Source organism: Salvelinus sp. IW2-2015, linkage group LG1 (genome assembly GCF_002910315.2).
Source record: "Salvelinus sp. IW2-2015 linkage group LG1, ASM291031v2, whole genome shotgun sequence".
In the NCBI taxonomy this organism is placed as follows: Eukaryota; Metazoa; Chordata; class Actinopteri; order Salmoniformes; family Salmonidae; genus Salvelinus; species Salvelinus sp. IW2-2015.
Genome location: NC_036838.1, coordinates 30766094 through 30786400, shown reverse-complemented (window position 1 = coordinate 30786400; position 20307 = coordinate 30766094). Strand labels below are relative to the sequence as shown.

Genomic DNA, 20307 nt, shown 5'->3' with positions numbered 1-20307 from the left:
CTCACAGACCTGTAACTTCTTCTTAAGAGGCTCCTCTGTCCTCCACTCGTTACCTGTATAATGGCACCTGTTTGAACTTGTTATCAGATAAAAGACACCTGTCCACAACCTCAAACAGTCACACTCCAAACTCCACTATGGCCAAGACCAAAGAGCTGTCAAAGGACACCAGAAACAAAATTGTAGACCTGCACCAGGCTGGGAAGACTGAATCTGCAATAGGTAAGCAGCTTGGTTTGAAGAAATCAACTGTGGGAGCAATTATTAGGAAATGGAAGACATACAAGACCACTGATAATCTCCCTCGATCTGGGCCCACGCAAGATCTCACCCCGTGGGTCAAAATGATCACAAGAACAGTGAGCAAAAATCCCAGAACAACACGGGGGGACCTAGTGAATGACACCTGCAGAGAGCTGGGACCAAAGTAACAAAGCCTACCATCAGTAACACACTACGCCGCCAGGGACTCAAATCCTGCAGTGCCAGACGTGTCCCCCTGCTTAAGCCAGTACATGTCCAGGCCCGTCTGAAGTTTGCTAGAGAGCATTTGGATGATCCAGAAGAAAATTGGAGAATGTCATATAGTCAGATGAAACCAAAATATAACTTTTTTTGGTAAAAACTCAACTCGTCGTGTTTGGAGGACAAAGAATGCTGATTGCATCCAAAGAACACCATACCTACTGTGAAGCATGGGGGTGGAAACATCATGCTTTGGGCTGTTTTTCTGCAAAGGGACCAGGACGACTGATCCGTGTAAAGGAAAGAATGAATGGGGCCGTATCGTGAGATTTTGAGTGAAAACCTCCTTCCATCAGCAAGGGCATTGAAGATGAAATGTGGCTGGGGCTTTCAGCATGACAATGATCCCAAACACACCGCCCGGGCAACGAAGGAGTGGCTTCGTAAGAAGCATTTCAAGGTCCTGGAGTGGCCTAGCCAGTCTCCAGATCTCAACCCCATAGAAAATCTTTGGAGGGAGTTGAAAGTACATGTTGCCCAGCAACAGCCCCAAAACATCACTGCTCTAGAGGAGATCTGCATGGAGGAATGGGCCAAAATACCAGCAACAGTGTGTGAAAACCTTGTGAAGACTTACAGAAAACGTTTGACCTCTGTTATATACCCTTTTTTTTTCTAATTTTGTCTGTCATAGTTGAAGTGTACCTGTGATGAAAATTACAGGCCTCTCTCATCTTTTTAAGTGGGAGAACTTGCACAATTGGTGGCTGACTAAATACTTTTTTGCCCCACTGTAAGTATTCAGAACCTTTAATCAGTACTTTGTTGAAACACCTTTGGCAGCGGTTACAGCATCGATTCTTCTTGGGTATGACGCTACAAGCTTGGCACACCTGTATTTGGGGAGTTTCTCTCATTCTTCTCTGCAGATCCTCTCAAGCTCTGTCAGGTTGGAAGGGGAGCGTCGCTGCACAGATATTTTCAGGTCTCTCCAAAGATGTTCGATCGGGTTCAAGTCCGGGCTCTGGCTGGGCCACTCAAGGACATTGAGACTTGTCCCGAAGCCACTCCTCTGTTGTCTTGGCTGTGTGCTTAGGGTCTTTGTCCTGTTGGAAGGTAAAGCTTTGCCCCAGTCTGAGGTCCTGAGCGCTCTGGAGCAGGTTTTCATCAATGATCTCTCTGTACTTTGCTTCATTCATCTTTCCCTCAATCCTGACTAGTCTCCCAGTCCATGCCGCTGAAAAACATCCCCACAGGATGATGCTGCCACCACGCTTCACCACAGGGATGGTGCCAGGTTTCCACCAGACATGACGTTTGGCATTCAGGTCAAAGTGTTCAATCTTGGTTTAATCTGACCAGAGAATGTTGTTTCTCTCGGTCAGAGTTCTTTAGTTGCCTTTTGGCAAACTCCAAGTGGGCTGTCATGTGCCTTTTAGTGAGGAGTGGCTTCTGTCTGGCCACTATCATAAAGGCCTGATTGGTAGAGTGCTACAGAGATGGATGTCCTTCTGGAAGGTTCTTCCATCTCCACAGAGGAACTCTGGAGCTCTATCAGAGTGACCATTGGGATCTTGGTCAACTCCTTGACCAATGCCCTTCTCCCCCAATTGCTCAGTTTGGCCGGGTGGCCAACTCTAGGAAGAGTCTTGGTGGTTCCAAACTTCTTCCATTTAAGAATAATGGAGGCCACTGTGTTCTTGGGGACCTTCAATGCTGCAGGAATGTGTTGGTACCCTTCCCAAGATATGTGCCTTGACTCGGAGCTCTACGGGCAATTCCTTCGACCTCATGGCTTGGTTTTTGCTCTGACATGTACTGTCAACTGTGGGACCTTATATAGACAGGTGTGTACCTTTCCATATCATGTCCAATCAATTTAAATTTACCACGTGGACTCCAATCAAGTTGTAGAAACATCAAGGATGATCAATAGAAATAGGAAGCACCTGAGCTCAATTTCAAGTCTCATAGCCAAGGGTCTGAATACTTGCGTAAATTAGGTATCTGTTTTTTATTTGTATTAAATTTGCAAAAATTTCTAAAAACCTGTTTTCACTTTGTCATTATGGGGTATTGTGTGTAGATTGATTATTTTATTTTTTCCCCTCATCAATTTTACAATAAGGCTGTAACGTAACAAAATGTGGAAAAAGTCAAGTGGTATAAATACTTTCCGAATAGACTGTAATAAAGAGCCACACACGTTATTATTGATTTGAAATGTCACAATGTTTTAGGTAAAACCTAAGCGACTACAGAAATGCTATGGGTCGTGCTAGTGCTAGTCATTGTATAGTCGCAGACCTAACACCAAGTAATGATGTAAAAAGAAAAAAACTCAAGTGAGACAAAAATAAAATGACTACTTAAACACATATAGACAAACACATGGATAGAAATGTATGGTGATGAAATGTATGGATAAATCACGACTGATGGAAACGCCAGTTATACATTTACAAAAGTGAATGGTGATCAGAGGAGAAAATATACAGGTTACAGGATAGAAGCCATGGGAATTGACATAAGCAGGGAAGTGACATGACAGGTTATGCAGTGCTTATGACAGCTTATGGTGACATTAGCTGTATGTAGTGCATAGATACCTGGTCCCTCAGACATCTCACCTCGGCTGAGGAGTATCCAGACGAAGAGTATCTGGACATGTCAAAGTCATCATCACTGAAACAAGAAGAGATGATTAGTCTGACACCTAGACCTCCCAAACACCAGGACGTAACACAAACATTGATAGGGACAGTAAAAAAAAAGTTAAATAATCAATACAATATTGTGCTATGGAGCTTAAATTTCTAGATAATAAAAAGGGAACTGTAAACTCATTTCGGGATACTTTTGAAAACATTGCTCAGCATTTCAGTGTGTTCCCTTCCAGAAAATGATTTATGAAAAACACAGTGTTATATTCTAGATCTCCAGGCATCTCCCCAGCAGATAATTAGGCACCACGAGGAGTTGACATTTCAGCAGGATTGATTTATTCTAACAGAGACAACCAGCAGAGACAATCTGGAACGTTCCATTGATCCTGACTCCAGGAATGATTGGCCCTCTTCTTAATGAGGCTGAACTCTATCAGACATGCCCAAAGACAATAAACACAAACACACATGTACTTTCATACATGTGTTTTTTTGTGTGTGTGTTTTCGAGTAAGGGCACATGACATAATACAAAATTGTGTGTGTGTGACAGAGAACAACAATGGCAGTGCAATTGAGTGCAAGTGTGAGAGACAAATGAGAACAACCGAAAGAGAATAATTGGGGGAGTGAGTGTGCATGCTTAAGCTGAAATAAGTGTCTCTCTCTCTGTGTGAGTGAGTGAGTGAGTGAGTGAGTGAGTGAGTGAGTGAGTGAGTGAGTGAGTGTGAGTGTGAGTGTGAGTGTGAGTGTGAGTGTGAGTGTGAGAGTGAGAGTGAGAGAGAACATGACGTCATCGTTGTGATGGGTGCCAAAAAGCGCAAATCGGCAGATAAAGGTCATGGAAAAACAACACAGGGTACAGGACCCATGTATTCGTTCCAAATGGCACCCTATTCCCTTCATAGTGCACTACTTTTGACCAGGGACCTAGTCAAAAGCAGAACACTATGAAGGGAAAAGGGTAGAAACGGGTCCCATTTGGGACGCATCCCATCTGTATCACACGCTGGGCAGGGAGCAGTGAAGGAGGGAGGACACTGAGCCTCTTTTCCCGGCGGTTCAAATCCCAAACCCCCTAATCCGGCACCCTGGGAGAGGATTTTCCCTAAATTTGGGAATGACTCTGCCTGCTTGCCGAGAGAGGGAGGCTCAGAGCGGAGCTGTAACAGCCAACAGAGCAATTACACTTTTCCTGCTTTCCCCGAGTCGGATCACTCTTTTCTGGTATGTGCTACTCTTTCAGCCTGTATTGAATAGTAGAAGTAGTTAGTCCCCTACGCACTGTGACTGAGCTTTGAAAGGCTGAAGGCGGAGGTCTGGAACAAGTCTGTTGGACGCCAGTGTCAGAGAGAAAGAGAGTAGACATCGGCAAGATGTGAGATGGATATCTTCTTCTCACCCTTTTGAAATCCCATTCAGAGAAATATTACATTCACCGTTACCTGTCTGTATCCAGCGCTACCAGGGGCTTCTCATCTGGGCTGGTCTGGTCTAAAGAGGAGTAGCCTTTGTTTGGCACCACCAACCTAAAGGAGAGTAGAAGAAAAGACACAAAACGTGTGTGAAAATGTCATGGGGATCCTCAAAGTAACATTTTCAAGTTTTCAATAAAAAGGGCAATATATCCCAAAATTGTAAACTTGAATGTTAGCTCAGTTCCAGTTATGTGGCGCCAAAATGAAGATATTCTGGTTCCTGGGTTTCTCCTCCGATCTCTTGAATACAACAGATCTGTGGCTAAATCTGGGCCAAATCTGGGATATCATAAAATGGCATGAACCAGCCTCCTCCTCAGCAGCAGCTGTTAGCCACAGCAGGGGTTAGTACTCTCCTAGCCTGGATAGAGCGCTTTTGGCTAAATCGCCAGCCTCAAATCTAATGGGTGCTGCCCATAATCTGGGGCTCTGGGTGTAGGGGGAGCTGCTTTCACATCTCTGCTAATCCACCGAGGGACTAGGATTACAGATAAAGGGAAGGGCACCTGTTAGTGGGTTTGACTGAACCAGGCCCATACGCTTATCAACTAGAGTGAGTCTGAATTTATCATTCACACAGACCCTCATTTCTAAAGTCCCTGTTTAATTATGAATGGTTTATAAAATGTGTTTTTGTGCATTTCTGATACCATTTAAGACTTTCTGGTAGATGATTTCTAAGTCCCCTTTTCCATCTGTTTACCCAGAAATCAAAGCTTTTACCTATGGCTAAATTATAAGACGGAAAATAYAGACTCAGCTTTCATTTGACACCCAATTTGATATGATCAATTAAGTTCACGTTGGTGCTCATTGGTCCTTTTCCATGGAAATGCCCCAAAATAATAACATGGTGAGGAAACCATAACGTTTGAGCTTGTTACCGTGTTCTGGCCATGACGTTGTTCTTCTTGGGTTGCTGGTTGACAGGGCTACCCACGGTGCCATTTTTTACTGATCCCTTCCTGGCCAGCTCTCTCTGTTTCTCTGCCAATCACAGGAGATAACATCATAGTTAGAAACAATTAACAAACAAGGCAACAGTAAACATGTAGTCCCCCATGAATGATGCAGCACCCAACTTTGGGCCAATTGAGACAGCTGAAATTTGTTAGTCACACGCGCTAATTACTTCAGCTCCTGCCTTGGGCAATGTAATTTTGCAAATTCTGGATCTCTACGGCAAGACACATCATTCACCTAAGTTTCTTCAAAATCAGACCAGGGCTGTCTAAGATATCATGTGTCACTAACATATGAACGAACGAACAAACAGAGAGAGATCCAAAGTCCCCTCTCCAATTTCATCGTGGGCGACAATGAGGGAAAGTGTCACCCCCTCCATCCCCATTGTCTTCCAACAGGTGGTGTCATTCCTAGACGACACACAGTCCTCAGCGTAGTCGTCACCACTATTTAATGCAAGACAATGCCCCAACACCCTTTTCCACAATGTATTCAATTGTTCATCTGCTTTGCTTTCTTTAGTGGGTCTACAATAAAACATGTTGCTTTCAGGTCCATCACTACCTTCTACCTGAAAATGACTAAAAACAAATGATAGTARGCAACCGTACTGCAACACTGGTCGTGCTGACATATGGAACACTGTGGTCATTTATAACTCATATAGTCCTACTGGAGGGGCATGTGGGGTTTATAATGTAAACTTTGGGCTTGACTTTTATGGGACTTCCACACTGTCGTCTGTGTTCTTGGAATTCCTCTGCGGTCCAGTAGTGAATAAGCAGGCTGCCAAGACGATGATTGTGATGCAAAGCTTAATTAACATCAACATGACACTTCATTTATTTAATCTCTGAAGCACAGTGCTGCTGACCAACTGAGTACATGAGAGGGAGATAGGGTTATGGGATTGGAAGCTGTGACCTCAAAGCCCTTTCAAAGTTCCTGCCCTGGGATATGTTGAGTAACTTCAGCCTGTTACTGCTAGCAAGGGCAGAATGGCTATTGGGTATTGGCTTTAGGCAATATACCCCAAACAACCACAGCAATGCTCAGGGAGATCAAACACACTAAAGCTTTATTAGGCTTTATTGTGGAAACCGTTTAATAGGAATACAGTGCATTCGGAAAGTATTGAGACCCCTTGACTTTGTCCACATTTTGTTAGATTACAGCCTTATTCTAAAATGAAAATAGGTTTAGACATTTTTGCAAATTCATAAAAATAAAATAAAAATGTAAACGTTATTTACATAAATATTCAGTATCCTGTGTCAGAGAAAAGGCCCAAAATTTTTTCAAAGACTCCAGTCATCCAAGTCATAGACTGTTCTCTGTGCTACCACACGGAAAGCGGTATCGGAGCGCCAAGTCTAGGTCCAAAAGGCTCCTTAACAGCTTCTACCCTCAAGACATAAGACTGCTAAACAATTTATCAAATGGCCACCCGGACTATTTACATTGACACTCCACCCCCCTTGTTTTTACACTGCTGCTACTCGCTGTTTATTATCTATGCATAGTCACTTTACCCCTACCTACATGTACAAATTACCTCGACTAACCTGTACCCCCGYTAGAGTTGTAACGGGTCGGAAACTTTCTGGTAAAATTCCCAGAAATGTTCCATGGGAAGTTAAGCCCGGGAATTTGGGGAATTTTGCTTAAATTCATTTTTTTTAAAGTTTGCTTATAACAGTGAACCTTTTTTTGTGGGATACACAAGGCAATTCTAGGTATTGTGGCATATTTTGGTTAACCTATCCCCAATTCAATGGAATTACAACCCTCTGCATGCACAGTGCATTCTTCCATCACATGTGCAGCTGATTCTCAAGATCTTGCACACTAATGAGATGCTATTGAGCCCACACTACTACACTGTCTGAGCCAAGGACTACATGCTTTCTAGTATGTTTTGATTACAATACTGGGTGGGGTGAATATATTTAATATGACATGCATGATTTTTTGTTTACTAGTAAATAGTAGCCTACAGCAAAGTGTGTTTAAATCATTTATAACTTGTTAATTTCGGCTAGTTAGTTTTTTCTACCATGTGGGTTTTAGCTTGCTTGAGCCTGCTAACTGAGGAGTGTTAATTCACCTGTTTCCATACATGTTTCATTTTAAAACATTTATCTTACAAAAGGAGTTATTTAATCTAACTGCTTAACTATTTATCTGTACATGGAATTGTATTTGTTTTTTTTACAATTTTTTTTCTAATCTTTACACAAAAATGCCATGGGCACTATCTGATGTGTGGAGAATTTTCACTGCAGCCAATGTAGAAGGAAAAGCTGTGTACATTTGCAAATACTGTGCCAAATCATATGTTGGACCACAGAAAGTATTTGCACTTGTGACAGACAATGCTGCGAATATGAAGGCTGCTTGGTCTAACGTGGTGGAGTCCTACCCTCACATTACACCCATTGGCAGTGCTGCTCATGCACTGAATCTGCTCCTCAAGGACATCATGGCACTGAAAACAATGCATACACTCTACAAGCGAGGCAAGGAAATGGTTAGGTATGTGAAGGGTCATCAAGTTATAGCAGCAATCTACCTCACCAAGCAAAGTGAGAAGAATAAGAGCACCACATTGAAGCTGCCCAGCAACACMCGTTGGGGTGGTGTTGTCGTCATGTTTGACAGTCTCCTGGAGGGGAAGGAGTCTCTCCAAGAAATGGCCATATCACAGTCTGCCGATATGGACAGCACCATCAAGAGGATCCTCCTGGATGATGTATTTTGGGAGGGAGTGGTAAGCAACCAAAAACCTATAGCAGTAGCCATTGCACAGACTGAGGGAGACAATGCCATCCTGTCTGATGTTCAGACACTGCTTACAGATGTAAGAGAAGAAATCCGTACTGCCCTTCCCACTTCACTGTTGCTCCAAGCAGAGGAAACTGCAATTCTGAAATACATCAAAAAGCGTGAAGACTTCTGTCTGAAGCCCATACACACCGCAGCGTACATGTTGGACCCCAAGTACGTTGGCAAGAGCATCCTGTCTGGTGCAGAGATCAACAAGGCCTATGGTGTCATCACTATCGTGTCTCGCCACCTTGGCCTGGATGAGGGCAAGGTTCTTGGCAGTCTGGCAATGTACACTTCCATGCAAGGACTTTGGGATGGAGATGCAATATGGTAGTTGTGCCAACATATTTCATTAGCCACCTGGCGGAAGGGACTTTGGGGATCTGTGGCTCTTTCCCCTGTTGCCTCCATCATCCTCCAAATCCCACCAACATCAGCCGCCTCAGAGCACAACTGGTCCTTGTTTGGGAACACACACACACACACACACACACACACACACAACACTAAAGCACACAACAGGCTGACCAATACAAGGGTTGAAAAATTGGTGGCCATCCGGGCAAATTTGAGGCTTTTTGAGCCTGACAACGAGCCATCCTCAACAAAGTTGGAAAGTGACAGTAAAGATGAGCCCTCAGAGTCTGATGTTCAAGAGGTGGACATTGAGGAGGGACAGGGAGAAGACATGGAAGTCTGAGAGGAAGACAACCAAAGCTTTAGTTCCTAAACTCATTTTTACAGATGTACAGTTGAAGTTTACATACACCTTAGCCAAATACATTTAAACTCAGATTCACAATTCCTGACATTTAATCCTAGCAAAAATCCCCTGTCTTAGGTCAGTTAGGATCACCACTTTATTTTATGAACGTGAAATGTCAGAATAATAGTAGAGAGAATGATTTATTTCATCACATCACCTGTGGGTCAGAAGTGTACATACACTCAATTAGTATTTGGTAGCATTGCCTTTCAATTGTTTAACTTGGGTCAAACGTTTTGGGTAGCCTTCCACAAGCTTCCCACAATAAGTTGGGTGAATTTTGGCCCATTCCTCCTGACAGAGCTGGTGTAACTGAGGTTTGTAGGCCTCCTTGCTAGCACACGCTTTTTCAGCTCTGCCCACACATTTTCTATAGGATTGAGGTCAGGGCTTTGTGATGGCGACTCCAATACCTTGACTTTGTTGTCCTTAAGCCATTTTACCACAACTTTGGAAGTATGCTTGGGGTCATTGTCCATTTGGAAGACCCATTTGTGACCAAGCTTTAACTTCCTGACTGATGTCTTGAGATGTTGCTTCAATATATCCACATAATTTTCCATCCTCCTGATGCCATCTGTTTTGTGAAGTGCACCAGTCCCTCCTGCAGCAAAGCACCCCCACAACATGATGCTGCCACCCCTGTGCTTCACGGTTGGGATGGTGTTCTTCAGCTTGCAAGCCTCCCCTTTTTTCCTCCAAACATAACAATGGTCATTATGGCCAAACAGTTCTATTTTTGTTTCATCAAACCAGAGGACATTTCTCCAAAAAGTACGATGTTGTCCCCATGTAAAAAAGCCAAACCGTAGTCTGGCTTTTTTAGGGCGTTTTGGAGCAGTGGCTTCTTCCYTGTTGAGCGGCCTTTCAGGTTATGTTGATATAGGACTCGTTTTACTGTGGATATAGATACTTTTGTACCTGTTTCCGCCAGCATCTTCACAAGGTCCTTTGCTGTTGTTCTGGGATTGATTTGCCCTTTTCGCACCAAAGTGCATTCATCTCTAGGAGACAGAACACGTCTCCTTCCTGAGCGGTATGACGGCTGTGTGGTCCCATGGTGTTTATGCTTGCGTAGTATTGTTTGTACAGATGAACGTGGTACCTTCAGGCGTTCAGAAATTGCTCCCAAGGATGAACCAGTCCTGTGGAGGTCTAAAATTTGGAGGTCTTGGCTGATTACTTTTGATTTTCCCATGGTCAAGCAAAAAGGCACTGAGTTTGAAGGTAGGCCTTGAAATACATCCACAGGTACACCTATTGACTCAAATGATGTCAATTAGCCTATCAGAAGCTTCTAAAGCCATGACATTTTCTGGAATTTTCCAAGCTGTTTAAAGGCACAGTCAACTTATTGTATGTAACCTTCTGACCCACCGGAATTGTGATACAGTGAATTATATATAAGTTAAATAATCTGTCTGTAAACAATTGTTGGAAAAATTACGTGTGTCATGCACAAAGTAGCTGTCCTAACCAACTTACCAAAACTATAGTTTGTTAACAATACATTGTGGAGTGGTTGAAAAACTAGTTTTAATGATTCCAACCTAAGTGTATGTAAACTTCCAACTTCAACTGTAGGTCAAATAGGGGAGAGGCGTTGTGCCGCTTTATCTGTTTTTTGAAACCAGGTTTGCTGTTTATTTGAGCGATATGAGATGGAAGGAAGTTCTATGCAATTAGGGCTCTATATAATACTCTACGCTATCTTGAATTTGTTTTGGATTTTGGGACTGAAAAGTCCCCTGGTGGCATGTCTTGCAGGATAAGTGTGTGTGTCAGAGCTGTGTGTAAGTTGACTCGCAAACAATTTGGGATTTTCAACACATTGTTTCTTAAAAAAAGAAGAAGTGATGCAGTCAGTCTCTCCTCAACTCGTAGCCAAGAGAGACTGGCATGCATAGTACTTATATCAGCCCTCTGATTACAATTAAGAGCAAAACGTGCCACTCTGTTTAGGGCCAGCTGCAGCTTAACTAGATCTTTCCTTGTAGCACTAGACCACACGACTGGACAATAATCAAGATTAGACAAAACTAGTGCCTACAGAACTTGTTTTTTGGAGTGMGGTGTCAAAAAAGCAGAGCATCTCTTTATTACGGCAAGACCGCTCCCCATCTTTTCAACCATTGAATCTATATGTTTTGACCATGACAGTTTACAAATCTAAAGTAACGGCAAGTAATTTAGATCCCTCAATTTGTTCAGCCACACCATTCATTACCACATTCAGCTGAGGTCTAGAACTTAAGGAATCATTTGTACTAAATACAATGCTCTTAGTTTGAGAGATGCTCAGGACCTGTTYATTTCTGGCCACCCATTCCAAAACAGACTGCAATTCTTTGTTAAGGGTTTCAGTGACTTCATTACGGCGGTACAGCTTGCCATGCGTCTTATGGCTTGGGGGCTGAAGCTGTTAATAAGAAGCCTTTTGGACCTAGACTTGGCGCTCCGGTACTGCTTGCCGAGCGGTAAGGGCTTGTAAGTAACCATTTCACGGTATTCGGCGCCTGTGACAAATAAATCTTATTTGATTCAGACCCTTTGCTATGAGTAGTGGTGGAAAAAGTACCCAAATGTCATACTTAAGTAAAAGCATAGATACCTTAATAGAAGATAAAAGTTACCCAGTAAAATACTACTTGAGTAAAAGTCAAAGTATTTGGGTCTAAACATACTTCAGTATCAAAAGTAAATGTAATTGATAAAATATACTTAAGTATCAATCATTTCAAATTCCTTATATTAAGCAAAGCAGACGGCACCATTTTCTTGTTTTTAAAATGTACAGATAGCCAAGGCCCCTGGCACTCAGATATAATTTGTGCATTTGTGTTTAGTGAGTCTGCCAGATCAGAGGCAGTAGGGATGACCACGTGTTCTCTTGATAAATGTGTGAATTGGAATATTTTCCTGTCCTGCTAAGCATTCAAAATATAACGAGTACTTTTGGGTGTCAGGGAAAATGTAGGAAGTAAAAATAACATTTTATTTAGGAATGTAGTGAAGTAAAAGTAGTCAAAAATATCAAAGTAAAGATACCCCCAAAAAACGACTTAAGTAGAAATACTTGAAAGTACTTTACGCCACTGGCTATAAGACTCGAAATTGAGCGCAGGTGCATCCTGTTTCCATTGATCATCCTTAAGATGTTTCTACATCTTGGAGTCCACATGTTGTAAATTCAATTGATTGGACATGATTTGGAAAGGCACACCTGTGTGTGATTTGGAATAGTTGACAGTACATGTCAGAGCAAAAACCAAGCCATGAGGTCGAAGGAATTGTCCGTAGAGCTCCGAGACAGGATTGTGTCGAGGCACAGATCTGGGGATCTGCAGCATTGAAGGTCCCCAAGAACACAGTAGCCTCCTCCATCATTCTTAAATGTAAGAAGTTTGGAACCAAGAATCCAATGGTCACGCTGACAGAGTTCCTCTATGGAGATGGGAGAACCTTCCAGAAGGACAACCATCTCTGCAGTACTCCACCAATCAGGCCTTGGTAGAGTGGCCAGACGGAAGCGAATCCTCAGTAAAATGCACATGACTGCCTACTTGGAGTTTACCAAAAGGCACCTGAAGGACTCTGACCATGAGAAAAAGATTCTCTGGTCTGATGAAACCAAGATTGAACTCTTTGGCCTGAATGCCAAGTGTCAAGTCTGGAGGAAACCTGGAACCATCCATACGGTGAAGCATGGTGGTGGCTGCATCATGCGGTGGGGATGTTTTTCAGCGGCAGGGACTGGGAGACTAGTTATGACCGAGGGAAAGATGACTGGAGGAAAGTACAGAGCGATCCTTGATGAAAACCTGCTCCAGAGCACTCAGGACCTCAGACTGGGGCGAAGGTTCACCTTCCAACAGGACAACGACCCTAAACCCACAGGCGAGACAACCAGGAGAGCCTTGGGGACAAGTCTCTGAATGTCCTTGAGTGGCCCAGACAGAGCCCGGACTTGAACCCGATCAAACATCTTTGGAGAGACCTGAAAATAGCTGTGCAGCGACRCTCCCCATCCAACCTGACAGAGCTTAGGAGGACCTGCTGAGAAGAATGTGAGAAACTCCCTAAATACAGGTGTGCCAAGCTTGTAGCGTCATACCCAAGAAGACGAGGCTGTAATCGTTGCCAAAGATGCTTCAACAAAATACTCAGTAAAGGGTCTGAATACTTATGTAAATGTGATATTTCAGTTTTATTTGTAAGAAATTTGCAAGAATTTCTAAAAACCTGTTTTTGCTTTGTCATTGTGGGGTAGTGTGAGTAGATTGTGGGGTAGTGTGAGTAGATTGATGAGGAGAAAAAAAACTATTTAATCAATTTTAGAATAAGGCTGTAACGTAACAAAATGTAGAAGTCCAGGGGTCTGAATACTTTCCGAATGCACTGTATCTTGGTTATGACTTTCAGTCATTAACTCAAACCTATTTTGATAGATCAAGGCCTATGTCAAGAAAGAAATTCAGCAAAACATGGTAAAGGAGTAATGTTACAAAGATGCATGCCAAAGAAGAATCATCACTTTGGTGCATCTGACTGAACCTGCCTTTCTACATGTCGCTGTGCTAGAAGCCTATCATAAATATTTATTGTGCTTACGCAAAGACCACAGCATTGCTCCAAAAATAGATGAACTACTGAATGAGAATAACACCGTTGACTCATTAATACATTCTGTGTTGTGGATATGTGGTGTAGGGATGTTATATGATGTACCGTTTCATCTTTAGCTCATTTAGTACAAACATAGTTCACCGTTTTATCTTTTGTTTTAGATGTAATGTGGGTGCTTTGGTGTCTTTGGACCCCAGGAAAAGGCAGCAGCTAATGGGGATCCCAAATAAATACATTAACCAATTGCTATAGCTGATTCACTCAGTTTGATAGCATGCCATCAATTTATGCATTTGCTCAAATGCCACAGCTGGTGGTTGTATGTTATATATTGACTGACAGACTGAATGATTTAATCATTTATAGACAGAGAGATGGTCTTATTGAAGGCCACCGTGTGTTAGTAGAAAACAGACACATTGATGTTGTACAGAAAATGAGGAGTGGATATCCTATTATAAGGCTCACCTATTTTCACTTGCAGTGGGGAGGGCTTGTAGTTCATGGCCACCGTTTCCCCTTCTCTAGTATCGGAGTCGGCCTCGGAGGTGGAGGATGCTGCTGGGTCCTGCCGCAGAAAACAAATTATGATTAGCTTTCCCAGGTTTGATAGTCATTTTCTGTCAGATGTATTCAACTTTCACTTCCCCCCCCCCCCCCCCCCCCTTCACTTAACCAGGTAGGCCAATTGAGAACAAGTTCTCATTTACAACTGCAACCTGGCCAAGATAAAGCAAAGCGACAAAAAACAACACAGAGTTACACGTGGGATAAACTAAAGTAGTCAACTTTCAAGATTCACTATGGTTGTTTTACATTTGACCTCTGGCACAAATCAGCTTCCATAAGCGACAGTCGTATTCTTAATTCCAAAACAGGCAGACTTCAGCTTAACTTCACAACCGGTGAAAATATTTGTATTATTTGACCATGTCCAAAAGGCCTTTTCCAGCCCCTTGAGCACCTTCTTCCCCTCATCTATGGCGTTCTACTTATATTTTACTGTTTAGTTAGCCTCTGCTTCCAGGCTTCGCTCACGTGAGGTGAAAGCCTGTGACAGAGACTACTGTTAAGTGTGTGCCTGCTTGTGACTCTATGCTTGGCCAGTTTCCACTGCCAGAGCATTCTACTTGTGAGACTGGGCTGGGAGAAGGCCAGTGAGGATGTCTGCGAGTGACGTCACTCGGGGGCCGTGGGAGAACAGAGGGGGTTCCTATTGGACGGGAGTGCGTCCCAAATGGAACCCTACGTAGTGCACTACTTTTGACCAGGCTCTGGTCACAAGTAGTGCACTATAAAAAGGTAAAAGGGTGCCGTTTGGGATGCAACAGAGCTGCTGGAAGGTCTGGCTGGCTGGTCTGCCTACTCCGTTGACAGAGCCCTGCATTATGTTCACCACAAGCCTGTCACAGCCAGCAAAGTAGGCCGGAGCAGAGATCCCACAAGGGCAGCCTGAAAGAACCCTGCATTCTCTCCAGGGAACTGCCTGGCTGCCGTGGTGAAACAACAGACCACTAACAAGCAGTACAGCAGGCAGAGCTTGAAACTACTATACAGCACCTAGTGAACATATCCAATCCCTCTCTTGCACAGTTTTCCCATTCTGCTGACTTCAATTTTACAAGCATAGTTGATTACATTTAAACACGTACTGTGTAGTCTACACTGTAGACAGACCTAAGTGTCATTACGTAATAGCCTATATTTATAATTTAGCAGACACTCATCCAGAGCCACTAACACACACTGTTATTTCGCTCCCAGAACAAGTGTTAATAATGGACTCAGAGCTTTTTCCCCTGTCTAGTACAATTCATACCGGCACTGGACACAAACAACGGCTTCATCCGGTGAAATATTGTTCATTAAGCTGAACGAATTAATCAAAGTGACAACGTGGTGCTAACAGAGSACAGGGACATGGGAAAGTACAACAATGAGCTATTCCCACTGTAACAGCCTGCAAACATCAGGCTATTTTTGTTCTGCGACAAAGACCCATTATTTTCTTTATGAGGTTTTCCAAGCACCAGCTTCTCCTTCTACCCATTCAGAGTCACACCTTAGCTCACACAATAGAGGTCTGAGCAGCTAGAGAGAAAAAAAAAGAATATTGAAGTAATCTCCACTCACAATAGATGAAGTGTGGATGATGTGTCAAATTATGGAATTATGTTCTCCTTGAGGTCTTTAATCTAGTATGGATGCATGTAGAAGGTGCATCTGTTTTTGTGTGTGTTTTGATGAAGTGAGCTCTCACTGTGCAGAAGGTGTGAGGGATACATGTTAGAGGTCATACGACATATCATCAACACACACTGATACATCTTCTATATGCATCCATGCTTGATGAAAGACCTCAAGGACATCATACCATACACCAGTTAAACTAGGTGTGTTTCCATTGCCTAGTCTGGTCAGCTATGACCTCCAGAGCTAACATCAGTGGTGGAAAAAGTATCCAATAGTCAAACTTGAGTAAAAGTAAAGAAAATGACTCAAGTAAAAGTGAAAGTCACCCAGTAAAATCCTACTTGAGTAAAGTCTAAAAGTATTTGGTTTTAAATATACTTATTGATCGATATGACAACAGCCAGTGAAAGTGCAGGGCGCCAAATTCAAACAACAGAAATCTCATAATTAAAATTCTTCAAACATACATGTGTCTTATATCATTATGTTGTTAATCCCACCAAAGTGTCCGATTTCAAATATGCTTTTCAGCGAAAGCACTACAAACGATTATGTTAGGTCACCACCAAACCACAATAAGCACAGCCATTTTTCCAGCGAAATATAGCAGTCACAAAAAGCAGAAATAGAGATAAAATGTATCACTAACCTTTGATGATCTTCATCAGATGACACTCATAGGACTTCATGTTACACAATACATGCATGTTTTGTTTGATAAAGTTCATATTTATATAAAAAAATCTGAGTTTACATTGGCGCGTTACATTCACAAGTTCCAAAAACATCAAGTGATTTTGCATAGCCACATCGTTTCAACAGAAATACTCATCATAAATGTAGATGATAATACAAGTTATACACATGGAATTATTGATATACCTCTCCTTAATGCAACCGCTGTGTCAGATTTCAAAAAAACTTTACGGAAAAAGCAACCCATGCAATAATCTGAGACGGCGCTCAGAAATATAATAAAATTAGCCGCCATTTTGGAGTCAACAGAAACCAGAAAATACATGATAAATGTTTCCTTACCTTTGATGAACTTCATCAGAATGCAGTCCTAGGAATCCCAGGTCCACAATAAATGCTTGATTTGTTCGATAATGTCCGTTATTTATGTCCAATTAGCTACTTCGGTTAGCGCGTTTGGTAAACAATTCCAAAGTCACAAAGCGCGTCCACTATAACGTGACGAAATGTCCAAAAGTTCCGTAACAGTCAGTAGAAACATGTCAAACGATGTACTGAATCAATCTTTAGAATGTTGTTAACATACATCTTGAATAACGTTCCAACCGGAAAATTTGATTGACTTCAGATGAGCGGTGGAACGGAGGTCCTCCTCATGTGAACGCGCATGGTGAAAGCATGGTCAGCTCGTGGCAGTGGTGACTAATTCCTGTCTCCTTCGGCCCCCCCTTCACATTAGAGTCGTCAGACAAAGTTCTATTGGCTGTTGACATCTAGTGGAAGCCGTAGGAAGTGAAAACTCATCCATATCTCGCTGTAATTTCAATGAGAGCTTGGTTGAAAATCTGCCACCCCCAGAAAAAATCCAAACAGGAAGTGGAACTTCAGGTTTTTGCCTGCCATATGAGTTCTGTTATACTCACAGACATAATTCAAACAGTTTTAGAAACTTCAGAGTGTTTTCTATCCAATAGTAATAATAATATGCAAATATTAGCAACTATGACTGAGGAGCAGGCCGTTTACTCTGGGCACCTCTGTGCACCTTTCATCCAAGCTACTCAATACTGCCCCTGCAGCCATAAGAAGTTTTAAGTATCAATCATTTCAAATTCCTTATATTAAGCAAACCAGACAGCACCATTTTCTTGTTTTTATTTTAATTTACGGATAGCCAGGGGCAAGCACCAACACCCAGACATCATTTACAAAGGAAACATGTGTTTCATGAGTCTGCTAGATCAGAGGCAGTAGGGATGACCATGGATGTTCTCTTGATAAGTGTGCGAATTAGAATATTTTCCTGTCCTGCTAAGCATTCAAAAAGTAACGAGTACTTTTGGGTGTCAGGGAAAATGTATGGAGTAAAAAGTACATACTTTTCTTTAGGAATGTAGTGAAGTAAATATGTTGGCGGGAAAATTCCAGTTCCCGTCAGTTAAATTGGATGTGGCATTTGGCTTAAATACATGTCACCCTTCTATAGTGCTGTTTAAGTTAAAGGGAGTGTTGGCACAACCCAACTCAAACCGTAGCCTAATTCTACACAGGACAACCTGTTTAATTAATTTAAAGTCAATTTAAGAACATTTGAAAGGCAGTTGCTAAGTTGATTCATTTGCTTTACCATTCACAATGAACTGATTAGCATGAGAATGCACAGAGCTCTCTGTGCAACAGAACAGCTGGCTCTTTGACTCTCTGATATGGGTTGAATAAGGATAGACCACAAGTTGTCATTGCGGTCTACGTAGACCTAACAGACCTAGCCATTGGATTTTCTTCAAGTAAATCAGGCTAGAAGTAGAAACCAATACTAGCAATCTGAAAAAAAATGAAGAAAAAAAATCACTGACAGCAGTAGTACGTTGAAGTCTTAATACAAAAACAGGCTTGAGGAAAGGTGAATGTCAATGTTGAGAATTTAAAAGAAGCAGGCTGAGAGAAGAAAATAACAGCAATGATGGAGCTCTACCATTCATTTATGACCAACACACACAAATACATTAAGGCGTAACCAGATAAAAGCATTAAATCCATGCCAGCCTAGCAGACGTGAGAAACACGAGAACATGGACTGTGAATCAAATCGATATGTTGAAGAGAAGCGAGATAGGCCTAAATTATTCTCTGATTTTGTGCGGGGGGGGCACCTAATAATATCAAGGAAGCCCCCACAGTGTAGTTGCACTGTATCTTTTTCACATTCAAAGTATTTTCTATCCAAAGCACCTTGAAAGAGAAGATATAAAACTAGCAGACACTAGGCCTTCCATGGAATGAATTTGAGTAGTTGAGGAACTGAAGTGTATGGGGCACTACGCATATTGAGAGGTCTGAATGGTGAAAACCCATAAAGAAACAATGAAGGACACTGAAAGACCTAGTTGTGGTGGTGAACCTATACTCATCCTGCACTGACAGGCACCTGCAGTCCCTGTTGAGACTCAAGAGGTACAGAAAGGTCATTCCTGAAACACCATGCATATATCGAAGCCAGAATGCACAAATTAAATGTGAACTGACACAGTGTCCAGACCAGTGTGCATGTATACAGTGCAAGTGCGAATGTTAATCTGTATCCAGAGTTAAGCCTATCAGTGGTATAGTACTGTAATTCTCTCCTCCAGACGAACCTACCATCTCGGGCTATGCATCAGCTGAGGCTGGGACTGAGGCTGCCGGGCTGGGGCTAGGCATCAGCTGGAGACAGCGCATATTCACCCAGCCAGCAGTCGTCATATCGAAACGAGCTCTACTTCCCCCTCCCCAATTCCCAATAAATAACACGTCACCAGTTTGGTTAGAAACTAATCTCGGTGGCAATGACTGCCAGACGAAGTCCATTCAATAAAATGTTATCGGTCAGAAGAAATGCTTAGGAAGACTCAAACATAATTGTCAAACGGGAACCCACCCACCCCCACCCCAAGCAAACAACACCAGGCAGTCGCTAACCAGCTGTCTGACAAGGATTTGACAAACACACCCGTACACGCATTTACATTCTAGTATAGGCTTAATTTCAAGGTAATTTGAAGTCAAATGAAGCTAGCAATAAACTAAACAAGACATTGCACTTGCCAAGGGCTGCGTCTCCGTAACTGGGGGTACTTGGAACCTATCCATTTCTTCTTCCTTCATCATTTTCGACGATTGGTGTTAGCTAGCTACACCGCCAAACCGATGTAAGATCTTAATACTTGTAAGCACAAAAATACTCGACTTATTCCTTAGGTTGTCGCATAAACGATCTGTTATTCTTGTGTGATTCTCGTTTGTTTTCTGCCTCTAGTCAGTCAGTAAGGCATGGTCAGATCTGGTGACTCAACCAAAACAGACAGAGCTACGTCGGTCCTAGTGATCTGTCATTCGCGAACAAACGGCTCTTTTTGGATGTATCTTTTTGGTGAACGTCGGGCACATAATGGAATCGGTGAAAGAGCCGTACATTTGGCTCCCTGATTTGCATACTGCTTTTTGAGCTCAAAACAACGTTTTTCTGCGGATAAGTTACAAAATAATTATCTAAAGAGGGTGAATCCTCACTGCAAAATCAATAAATAATGGGGAGAGCGCGTCAATCTGGTCCACGCCGTTTTGGAGCCAAATGAGCCGGCTC

General features: G+C 42.5%; 1 protein-coding gene across 4 annotated transcripts in view; it reads right to left on the bottom strand.

Moving 5' to 3' along the window:
- LOC111964793 (protein FAM219A) overlaps positions 1-20069 on the bottom strand; it is a 26106-nt gene extending 6037 nt beyond the window's left edge. The window contains exons 1-5 of one of the 4 annotated variants that reach the window (XM_023988595.2): positions 19770-20069; positions 14265-14364; positions 5494-5596; positions 4577-4660; positions 3075-3150 (exon numbers count right to left, since the gene is read on the bottom strand). In XM_023988595.2, coding sequence (XP_023844363.1) covers positions 3075-3150; positions 4577-4660; positions 5494-5596; positions 14265-14364; positions 19770-19832 — 426 coding nt within the window. In that variant the 5' untranslated portion in view covers positions 19833-20069. Of the gene's footprint in view, positions 1-3074; positions 3151-4576; positions 4661-5493; positions 5597-14264; positions 14365-17027; positions 17635-19325; positions 19572-19769 lie in introns of those variants that run through there. The other 3 variants (XM_023988597.2, XM_023988603.2, XM_023988620.2) reach the window with 3 other exon arrangements.
- Positions 20070-20307: the final 238 nt, after the last annotated feature.